We start from the raw sequence: 11766 nt of genomic DNA on the forward strand, positions 1-11766 counted from the left end.
GGTGCATTTAGGATGGCAGGCCATGGGATGTGTGAAGCTAGAACAGAATGGGGACAGACTATAATGAGATGACTAGTTGTGGAATTGAAACCTGATACCATGGGGCTGTGCTTTCCCAACCCCTTTCTCATCAAAATACAAATATAATCTTTTACAACCCCTTGGAAAAGGCTGGTTGTAGCTAACGGTCAGTTTTGAGGGGAGTAATAACTTGGGCATATCAGTGAGGTGCTTTGCTATAGGCTCTGACAAACCAATAAAGGTTCTTAAGTTTTTAAAGAGAAGTCTCAGAGGCCTTGCCTAGGGGAAGAAAGCTCACATGACCAGATTTTTAAGGAAAATATATGGAAGCAGTGGTGAGAGTGAAGACCACCGTGACAAAAGAGAAACTATTATATTAATGCAGGAGAGATAACAAGGTCTTTAAGCGGAAAAAATAAAAACGAGAAGACACATTCAAGGTGAAAGCTCTCACAGTTTGTGTTGGGGGTAGGGGGTGGGGGGGGGAATTACAGAATTACTTATAGTAATTTGGTTACTAAACACGTAAGCCAGTAAACATATCCTAGAATATAGCTGATAAATATTAGCTTTTTCCATTTATAGCTTAGACGACTAGGTGGAGGATAGTATCAATAACCATTATAAGGCATACTGAACATATTATTTTATTTGGTGGAAGCATGGTGAGAATGGAATATAAGATAATAATTTTAGTTTAAAAATGGGAAGTCTAAGGTATCTGTGGTAATGAAATGCTGCTGAGTGAGTACAGAGTTAGATAACAAGTTTAGCATCAGCAAGAGCTTCAATTTTGAAGCTATAGTTCAGAGAGCTGTGAAAATACAGAAGTATGGTCATGGAAACAAGACTGCACAGTGAAATCACCCACAGACTGAGAAAAGGCTAATTAACTAAAAACTCTAGGGGAAAATCTTATTTAAAGGGTGGGGAATGGAAGCCCTGAAAGGAGAAAAAAAGCAGGTAGGAGAACTGGAAGAGAAGTTCAAGAACTAAAGATAGAGAGAGTCCCAAACTTAGCTGCCCAGGGATTTTTTTTTTTTGACATTCATAATTATTTTATATCAGTTTCAAGTATACAGCACAGGAGTCAGATATCCACATAATCTACAAAGTCATCCCCCGATCGATCAGTCCAGGACCCACTTGGCACTATACATAGTTACTACAATATTGACTACATTCCCTATGCTGTACTTTACAACCCCGTGACTGTTTTGTAACTACCAATTTGTACTTCTTAATCCCTTCACTTTTTTCACTCAGCCTCCCAACCCCTACCCATTTGGCATCCACCAGTTTGTTCTTTGTATGCCCAGGGATCTTTAAAGAAACACTGATGCCTGGCTACCACCCCAAACTTTGTAGTGTAATTAAGGTATGAAGTATGAATGCAGCATCTGGATTTCAAAAGGCTCCTAGTAATTTTAATGAGCAACCAAGTTTGGGAATCCCTGATTTAGGGGAAAAAAAAATGTTTTAGAAGAAAGTGGTCAAGGATGAGTTTCTGAGGTTAAAGTTTGACAGGAAAGCTGGCATATTAGTATTTTTTAATCTCTTTTACTTCCTAATACTTACTTACCTTATTTTTTCAATTATATCTTCCAAAAGGTACTCCACAACCGGAAAAGTAAAACCAGGTATATGTATCATTGGACAGTTACCTATTATGGTAAACAAAATATAAGTCTGTACTCGAATGTTCAAAATAAAAATAAACATTATAAATAGGACAATGAGTCTAGTACTTTAACTTCAGAAAATGAACTTGAACTTTTAAAGCTCTACCCTATTGTTCCATACCTAGTTCAATAAAAAGCAGTAGTCTAGTTTTCACTCAAAACCATTTTACTGCTACCAAACTGCACACACATCTCACAGTTCTACAAGGTAACTGGAATACCAAAGAATAGAAAATTTTATATTGGACTCAAAACTCGTTAGTTAGAAGTCTATTTACTCTTCATCATTAGCCAAGATGGTGCCATCAGAATCTAAGTTTTACTGAAATCTACATAAGCAGCATTCCTTTTGTGGCACCCAAAATTAGGGACAGAAAAAAAGTAGTTAAAACAAGACTGAACCAAATATTAAATTATTACTAATTAGAATCGCCAGATAAAAAATAGAAGGTTCTTAGTACTGTTTTTTAAATGTTATTCATATTTTATACCAAACAAAACGAACAGTACACACTGTAAACAAAGGTCAACACTAAAGCATAGGTCATCTGAAGCAGTAGCACAGATTTGCCTCTGACTTGAGTAAATTTGAGTAAGTTACTCAATGTTAGTTCTGGATACCTCAACAACAATAGCAAAGACTATAATATACTCAACTAATCTCACAAGGCTTTAAGAATCAACTAGACTGAATACAAGAATATGCATTAAATTAAGCTGAAAGTAAGAACATATATTAAATATAGCTCTATTCCATTTTAATTCCCTTTCCCCCTTTCCCTAATTATAAGCAAGAGAAACAGTGAGGCATAATTTTAAAAGAATATACTCTGCAGTTAGTCGAATTTAGTTTCAAATATTCTTGACCCTCTGTTAATTATGCAACCTTGCATAAGCTACTGAACTGCTCTGAGGCTGTTTTCTCATCTGTAAAAACAGAAATAATAGCGTCTACCTGACAAGGCAGTATGAAAATTAATAAAGACAAAGTGCCAAATATACTAGCTGGCACACTAGAGGTATTCCATAAGTAGTTGCATTACTGTTATTACTGTTATTAGCAAACTGCCACTCTAGACTGTGATAGTACATAAAAGCCACAGAAAAATCACAAAAAAAGTTTATAAAATTATTCGAATCTGTGGTCTCACTTCACTGATGCCACTTTAATTATCTGAGGACAGCACCAATAAACAGTATGTCTTCACTGGAAGAGGAGAGATGATGCCATCGTTTAAAAAATTAGGCCCAATTCTCTAATCTGTGAAACTAAAGGATACGAGAATATTAAATGAGTTGCTAATCATTTATTTAGACTACTCTACCTAGCACTGTATTAGTTTTTTTTTAAAAATTAACTCTAAATTCAATGGCTTTGTGATAACTTTCTAAAGTAACAATCGTAAATTTTACTCACCAAAATATTCTGAAAATTTCTCAGCATTCAGTGTTGCACTCATCAATATTACTTTCAGGTCACGTCGAATACTGAGAAGATCTTTAATAACAGTCATTAAAACATCTGACTGCAGATTTCTCTCATGGATTTCATCAAGCACGATATGACTAACACTGGACAAATGCCTAAAGCAGAAGTGCGGTAAAGTATGTAACTCAGTACGAAATTTTAAAACGGAACCATTTTACTTCAACAATTAGTAGCATTCAATTTTATAAGGACATCTTTTGATAGTATTTAACTAAATGCCCTTAACTGAAACATACTCACGGGTCTGACTGGAGCCACTGAAGGATGATTCCTGTAGTACAGTATAAGATAGAACCCTGTTTCCTTGGCAACCGACTGTGAATGAAAGACACACATTAACAATTCTTGGTTTACTTTACCAGTAAATTTCTAAGTACCACAAAAGTTTAAAAGAAAGTCTTCGATTTAAAAGTTTTAATGGATATCTTCACTCTTAATTTTTTAGTTTTAGGAATGCCTACCACAATAATGCCTATACATTATTTTTCTTGTCATGATGCAGTGTTAATGATTTCTTTTTAAAGGCATAACTATTAACATCTGGAAAACCACCCATTACTTAAGGGCCTTAACTATTCAGTGACTGCAAAGTCAGTTGATTTAAACAGATAAATGGAAAAAGGTAAAGAAATACAGTAGAGTGGGACAGGAGGTAAATGATAGCAAAATAAGTAAAGTCAGTCAGTGGCTGGGGGCTGTGGTACCAAAAGGTACAGGACACAGACTCCTTTTAAGGAGGTAGGGGGCAGGTGGTCTACTAATGTATGCCCAGGAAATAAGTTATTTCTCTAATCATTCCATAATGTAAAACATATTAAAACTGAAATCTAAATCTGAATTGGGGTTAAAAAATGACTTTGTTGGTTGAAAGCCTTCTATGATCCAGTTACTTCAAATGTTAATTCTAATAGTAATAATCAGTAAAAAAATGAGGAAAATCTTTCTTTTGAATTTCCAGCTTCAAATTTTCACTAAAATCTACCTGCAAACAAGAAGTGAACGTTCTTTACCTCTGCAGACGAATTTGGTATCCGGTACTATTACCATTGCCACAAGGTTCTGCCCTTTCTGCAGCCACTCTCTCCGCAACCTTTAATTGAAATAAAATACAAACAAAATAGATTTTCCTTTAGTACAAATATCCAGAACAACCATGAAAATCCGCCATTGTTGAAAAATTGTTCATCACACTTTCATAAGTTAAAAAGAGATTAAATTCTGAGGTATCTGACACTATGTGTGCACCAAGAGCTGCAGGCCCCTTGCTTATGTTTACTTTTAATTTTCTCCTACAAAGCCCCCCAAGGCCAAATTCTCTTTTATCATTATTTTCAAAGTGTCTTTCTACATATATAGCATCCTCTCATTATTTTCTTTTTGTCTTTTCTAAACGAGTTAGAAATCATGGTATCAACTGTAAAACTTGCATGTAATTTAAGGGTAAATACATGTTGATTTTTTGTTTCTTTCTTTTGTTAGAGATTGGTATTTCTTAATTTCTAGTTTTTGATCATGTTCTGAAAGTTATGGCTACCAGAAGATCTGGATAGATGAAACATAATAATCAATACTGATTTAACTCAAAGTAACCAAGTCATCTTGTGACAGAACTGTGATTAATGAGGTTAGGAACAGAAAATGACATGATAATTTTTAAGAAATACTTCAGGAGTAAAATTTCCTAATCAGTATATTCTGTACACACTGAATTAAGACTATTATTTTACTTTTTATTACTTATTAAACTGCCCATTCAAAATCAACAGATCTTAAAAAAAAAAAATGAAAAAATGCTACTAGCAAGACTACCTAAAAGAAAATGGGGAATTTTAAAAAGTGAGAGATAACTTACTGAAATGGCACTAATTCTTCTTGGCTGAGTACAAACTATCCTGCATACAGATCCTTTTCCTCTTTCGATGTAATTATCCAAAATGAACTGAGTAACCTGAGTGGTTTTTCCACAACCAGTTTCACCACTTATTACTGTCACTTGATGATTATCGATCATATTTACCAATTCCTATTTCAAAATGAAAAAAAAAAAAAAAAAAGGGAAGGACATCACATGTTGACTAAGTCTGAAAATATAGTTATCAAAATTCTACCAAATTGAAGGTAACTGCTTCTAATGAACATTAATGCTTTTTAAATTTTGTTACATGCAATGCTGGAAGGTTGGATATATGGATCTACCAAATTACAGAGCTAAGGCACTGCTAAAGAAAAAAAACACTGGTAAGAACAAAAAGAGACAGCTCATAAGTTACATGCATAAGAAATAACAATAAAGAAAAATGTTCACATGTGGGGCTGTTGGGTCCAAGGGCACTCCTGATACCCAAGCAATTACTGAGGAACATTAAGGATTCATATCATAATTCACAAAACTGGCTTTGGCTGCAGGACAAGTTTTCTATACTGCTTTAAAGAATAAGAAAGAGTGTAATTTATTTTTGCATAAGCTACTGAACTGCTCTGAGGCTGTTTTCTCATCTGTAAAAACAGAAATAATAGCGTCTACCTGACAAGGCAGTATGAAAATTAATAAAGACAAAGTGCCAAATATACTAGCTGGCACACTAGAGGTATTCCATAAGTAGTTGCATTACTGTTATTACTGTTATTAGCAAACTGCCACTCTAGACTGTGATAGTACATAAAAGCCACAGAAAAATCACAGAAAAAGTTTATAAAATTATTCGAATCTGTGGTCTCACTTCACTGATGCCACTTTAATTATCTGAGGACAGCACCAATAAACAGTATGTCTTCACTGGAAGAGGAGAGATGATGCCATCGTTTAAAAAATTAGGCCCAATTCTCTAATCTGTGAAACTAAAGGATATGAGAATATTAAACGAGTTGCTAATCATTTATTTAGACTACTCTACCTAGCACTGTATTAGTTTTTTTTAAAAAATTAACTCTAAATTCAATGGCTTTGTGATAACTTTCTAAAGTAACAATCGTAAATTTTACTCACCAAAATATTCTGAAAATTTCTCAGCATTCAGTGTTGCACTCATCAATATTACTTTCAGGTCACGTCGAATACTGAGAAGATCTTTAATAACAGTCATTAAAACATCTGACTGCAGATTTCTCTCATGGATTTCATCAAGCACGATATGACTAACACTGGACAAATGCCTAAAGCAGAAGTGCGGTAAAGTATGTAACTCAGTACGAAATTTTAAAACGGAACCATTTTACTTCAACAATTAGTAGCATTCAATTTTATAAGGACATCTTTTGATAGTATTTAACTAAATGCCCTTAACTGAAACATACTCACGGGTCTGACTGGAGCCACTGAAGGATGATTCCTGTAGTACAGTATAAGATAGAACCCTGTTTCCTTGGCAACCGACTGTGAATGAAAGACACACATTAACAATTCTTGGTTTACTTTACCAGTAAATTTCTAAGTACCACAAAAGTTTAAAAGAAAGTCTTCGATTTAAAAGTTTTAATGGATATCTTCACTCTTAATTTTTTAGTTTTAGGAATGCCTACCACAATAATGCCTATACATTATTTTTCTTGTCATGATGCAGTGTTAATGATTTCTTTTTAAAGGCATAACTATTAACATCTGGAAAACCACCCATTACTTAAGGGCCTTAACTATTCAGTGACTGCAAAGTCAGTTGATTTAAACAGATAAATGGAAAAAGGTAAAGAAATACAGTAGAGTGGGACAGGAGGTAAATGATAGCAAAATAAGTAAAGTCAGTCAGTGGCTGGGGGCTGTGGTACCAAAAGGTACAGGACACAGACTCCTTTTAAGGAGGTAGGGGGCAGGTGGTCTACTAATGTATGCCCAGGAAATAAGTTATTTCTCTAATCATTCCATAATGTAAAACATATTAAAACTGAAATCTAAATCTGAATTGGGGTTAAAAAATGACTTTGTTGGTTGAAAGCCTTCTATGATCCAGTTACTTCAAATGTTAATTCTAATAGTAATAATCAGTAAAAAAATGAGGAAAATCTTTCTTTTGAATTTCCAGCTTCAAATTTTCACTAAAATCTACCTGCAAACAAGAAGTGAACGTTCTTTACCTCTGCAGACGAATTTGGTATCCGGTACTATTACCATTGCCACAAGGTTCTGCCCTTTCTGCAGCCACTCTCTCCGCAACCTTTAATTGAAATAAAATACAAACAAAATAGATTTTCCTTTAGTACAAATATCCAGAACAACCATGAAAATCCGCCATTGTTGAAAAATTGTTCATCACACTTTCATAAGTTAAAAAGAGATTAAATTCTGAGGTATCTGACACTATGTGTGCACCAAGAGCTGCAGGCCCCTTGCTTATGTTTACTTTTAATTTTCTCCTACAAAGCCCCCCAAGGCCAAATTCTCTTTTGTCACTATTTTCAAAGTGTCTTTCTACATATATAGCATCCTCTCATTATTTTCTTTTTGTCTTTTCTAAACGAGTTAGAAATCATGGTATCAACTGTAAAACTTGCATGTAATTTAAGGGTAAATACATGTTGATTTTTTGTTTCTTTCTTTTGTTAGAGATTGGTATTTCTTAATTTCTAGTTTTTGATCATGTTCTGAAAGTTATGGCTACCAGAAGATCTGGATAGATGAAACATAATAATCAATACTGATTTAACTCAAAGTAACCAAGTCATCTTGTGACAGAACTGTGATTAATGAGGTTAGGAACAGAAAATGACATGATAATTTTTAAGAAATACTTCAGGAGTAAAATTTCCTAATCAGTATATTCTGTACACACTGAATTAAGACTATTATTTTACTTTTTATTACTTATTAAACTGCCCATTCAAAATCAACAGATCTTAAAAAAAAAAAAAAATGAAAAAAATGCTACTAGCAAGACTACCTAAAAGAAAGTGGGGAATTTTAAAAAGTGAGAGATAACTTACTGAAATGGCACTAATTCTTCTTGGCTGAGTACAAACTATCCTGCATACAGATCCTTTTCCTCTTTCGATGTAATTATCCAAAATGAACTGAGTAACCTGAGTGGTTTTTCCACAACCAGTTTCACCACTTATTACTGTCACTTGATGATTATCGATCATATTTACCAATTCCTATTTCAAAATGAAAAAAAAAAAAAAAGTGAAGGACATCACATGTTGACTAAGTCTGAAAATATAGTTATGAAAATTCTACCAAATTGAAGGTAACTGCTTCTAATGAACATTAATGCTTTTTAAATTTTATTACATGCAATGCTGGAAAGTTGGATATATGGATCTACCAAATTACAGAGCTAAGGCACTGTTAAAGAAAAAAAACACTGGTAAGAACAAAAAGAGACAGCTCATAAGTTACATGCATAAGAAATAACAATAAAGAAAAATGTTCACATGTGGGGCTGTTGGGTCCAAGGGCACTCCTGATACCCAAGCAATTACTGAGGAACATTAAGGATTCATATCATAATTCACAAAACTGGCTTTGGCTGCAGGACAAGTTTTCTATACTGCTTTAAAGAATAAGAAAGAGTGTAATTTATTTTAAGATTATCTCCTTCTAAATAATTAAAGACAAGTTTTAAAAACCTAAGTTACCAAAATAACTTGTTGTGAAAATTCTTTTTTAAACTCTAATGATTTCAATTATGGACATAAATATGAGCAAACTTCAGGAAAATTGTTTCGTGACCAATTTTATTTTTGTTCTCCAACAATTCAAAAGAAAATGAACGTCCAATAACATCCTTTAGAGAAACGTTCATTAATTCATATTCTTCTTGATATAGAACATTAAAAAAATTGTAACTTTTGCAAATCAAATAGTGTCTATTCATTTTACCTTTTGCATTCCAAATGAAGGCAGCTTTTCCCTGAAATGCTGAAATTAAAAAATAAAAAAATTAACTTTCACCAAAAAAAAGTAATAAAATTATAATTTTGGTAATCAGAATATACCACTGATAAACAACCTAGAATACAAAAGTATTTTTATTACTTTACAGCTTATGTAAAGTATCAAAACTTAATAATTTTTATAAGAATTAACTTAATGATCCCTTTTATTTCTGAAACACTGAAAAACAGAATCCTGTTATACTCAACAAAATGGAGACACGTAAGAGTTAGTGGCAATAAACTGTAATGTGATCTATCATCTAAGAGCATTTTTATAATCTCTAAATTACTTTACCATTTTTTGTACTTTATATATTCATCTTAGATTTGGTATCAACATCACATCCATTTTTCTACTCATAGTTCCACTATTTACTAATGCATAAGGCAGGCAGATTAAAAAATGATTTCTGGGTACTTGCCTTTGAGTATGAAAGAAAACTTAAAACAAGTAATATCTGTAGTAAGAAAATTCAGTACTGCCATTTAAGAACTGTGATATCAGTTAAGTCTCAGGGCTGCCAAAGATCTGAATAAAAAACCTTTATATAAAAAAACAAGTTGCAGTTTCTGACACATGTAAGGTATTCAATAAATTTTTTGTGAATTACAATTATAATACTAAAGATGGAACTGACTAAGTCTTTCTTGTATCTTTTATGTGATAATTTCTTTCTGGTTTTGAAAACTTTTATGAACCCTATTCCTACACTACATAAAAATGACATACACTAAGAAACAGCACTATGGTTTACGCTGAACTAAGTACATTATATAACATAAAAAAAAACCTTCAGTGATAAAAAAATAAATAAACCACAGCTTTAAGAAGCCCCCTTTATTGAAAAGGAAAAAAATATGTAAAATTATAACTGCCTTAAGTAATATCGTATATTATTGCCATGCTGATTTTTTTTTTTAATTTCTTAAAACACTGTCTTTGTTAATATTTTCCCTTCCTGATTTGTCAAGATGGAGGTTATGTTAGTTCCCTAAATATTTTTTATTGAGATATCACTGGCATGTAACATTAGTTTCAGGTGTATAACATAATGATTTTCAATCTATGTATTGGGAAATGATCACACTGTATAGTGAATATCTATCGCCATATAGTTAAGATTTTTTTTCTTGTGGTAAGAACTTTTAAGATCTGCTCTCTTAGCAACTTTCAAATATACAATACAGTATTAACTACTGTCAGCATGCTGCACATGCCATGCTTGTTACAGTCGGGTAATTTGTACCAGTGCCATAAAATGAGTCAATGTGGTAACTTAAATGAATTTTAGTGCTTTAAAAAATAACAAGTCACCAGTTTTCTTAGTAATTTTTTACTGTACTTTAAAAATTATCTAAAAACCATTTCTAAAAATATTAATATCCCATGTAGTTAAATACAACCATTTTAATATGTTTAAAAAAAAGTTCTCCCATTAAATTGGAAAATAGCATTAATTGTATTTGCTTTCTATATATGTAAATGCTGCTGAAGGGAGTTACAACCCAATAGTCTTCCACAAGGCAGACAAACCTTTTATTTCCTAATTTCTGGCTGTAACCTTGAGATGAGATGAGATTATAAACTGTCTGAAGAACATCTTATTAGTCTTCAGAAAACAGCACCATGACAGACATCTAGCCAGTGGAAAATTGTTTATTAAATAAATTATAAGAAAAAATATGGCATATTATCAAGAATAATTAAAGAGTTGAGCTCTTAAACGCACATCGGAATTTTAGAACTGGTTTTGTTACTAGCTACGCAACCTCAGGGCATTTAACTAAAGATTCTTTTTCATCTATAACAAACATGTATAATCTCTTATAGAGGATTGTTGGGAGGTTTAAGTGACGTAGAACGTTAGAAGCATTTACAATAGTGTCTGGCCAACAGAAAAACCACCAATTGTTTTTAGGTTTTGCACACCGCTTCTCTTTACTTTCTCTAAACTACATGAACCACTCATGTTTAATAATGTGAGTTGTTTTCCATATAAAAACAGAGACAGTAGCTAACTTTCCTTGTTCCTAAAGTGATAAAAGAAGCTCTGCTCTCAACCACACATTCTGAATTAATTCATCTTAAAACCTCCCCTTCCTTATATTTTCACTTAACAACCATCAAAGAGCTTCACAATTTGGCCCCTGGACAACCTCAGCTCATTTATACTAATCGGGATATCCAATCTTAATCAAAAAGTCAATGCATCCTTTCTTTCCCACAGGAGATATGATATTCTGCCTTTCCCCAAAATGGCAGTATTTCATATTAAAGATAAGGCCCTCAGCATTCCCTCAGTATTCTCACCTTAAAAAAAAAAAATGCAAACATTTTATTACATCTATCTCTAGAATGTCCTCAAAGCATACAATTTTGTTTTACTAGGAAGGGACTTCATAATATCTTGCCTAGCAGGAAAAGAAAATATTGAAAAAAAACTCAGAAAATTTCAGTTCTTATCACAGCCCTGTCTTTAAAATGTTGAACATAAGTCACATATAACTTGGGATTTAATTTCATCATCTGCAAAAGGAAGGAGTTGGATTAAATGGTCTAGAAGAATCTACAATTCTAACCACGTTCTCCCTTATGACATCTCTCTAAACTGGCCTAGAAAAGTTAAGCTTAAGAGTGATTTCTTTTTTCGTTTGCATTACCATTTTCAAATATTTCTTTTCCTCACCATATAAACTGCTATAGAT

At 32.8% G+C, this 11766-nt stretch overlaps 1 protein-coding gene across 1 annotated transcript in view; it reads right to left on the reverse strand.

The window, feature by feature from the left end:
* Positions 1-11766, reverse strand: part of DHX36 (DEAH-box helicase 36) — a 51675-nt gene that overhangs the window by 30301 nt on the left and 9608 nt on the right. The window contains exons 4-9 of the mRNA XM_023524013.1: positions 9005-9043; positions 8107-8277; positions 7261-7340; positions 6491-6565; positions 6179-6345; positions 1604-1685 (exon numbers count right to left, since the gene is read on the reverse strand). Coding sequence (XP_023379781.1) covers positions 1604-1685; positions 6179-6345; positions 6491-6565; positions 7261-7340; positions 8107-8277; positions 9005-9043 — 614 coding nt within the window. The remainder of the gene's footprint in view (positions 1-1603; positions 1686-6178; positions 6346-6490; positions 6566-7260; positions 7341-8106; positions 8278-9004; positions 9044-11766) is intronic.

This window comes from Pteropus vampyrus, unplaced genomic scaffold (assembly GCF_000151845.1).
Source record: "Pteropus vampyrus isolate Shadow unplaced genomic scaffold, Pvam_2.0 Scaffold12, whole genome shotgun sequence".
In the NCBI taxonomy this organism is placed as follows: domain Eukaryota; kingdom Metazoa; phylum Chordata; class Mammalia; order Chiroptera; family Pteropodidae; genus Pteropus; species Pteropus vampyrus.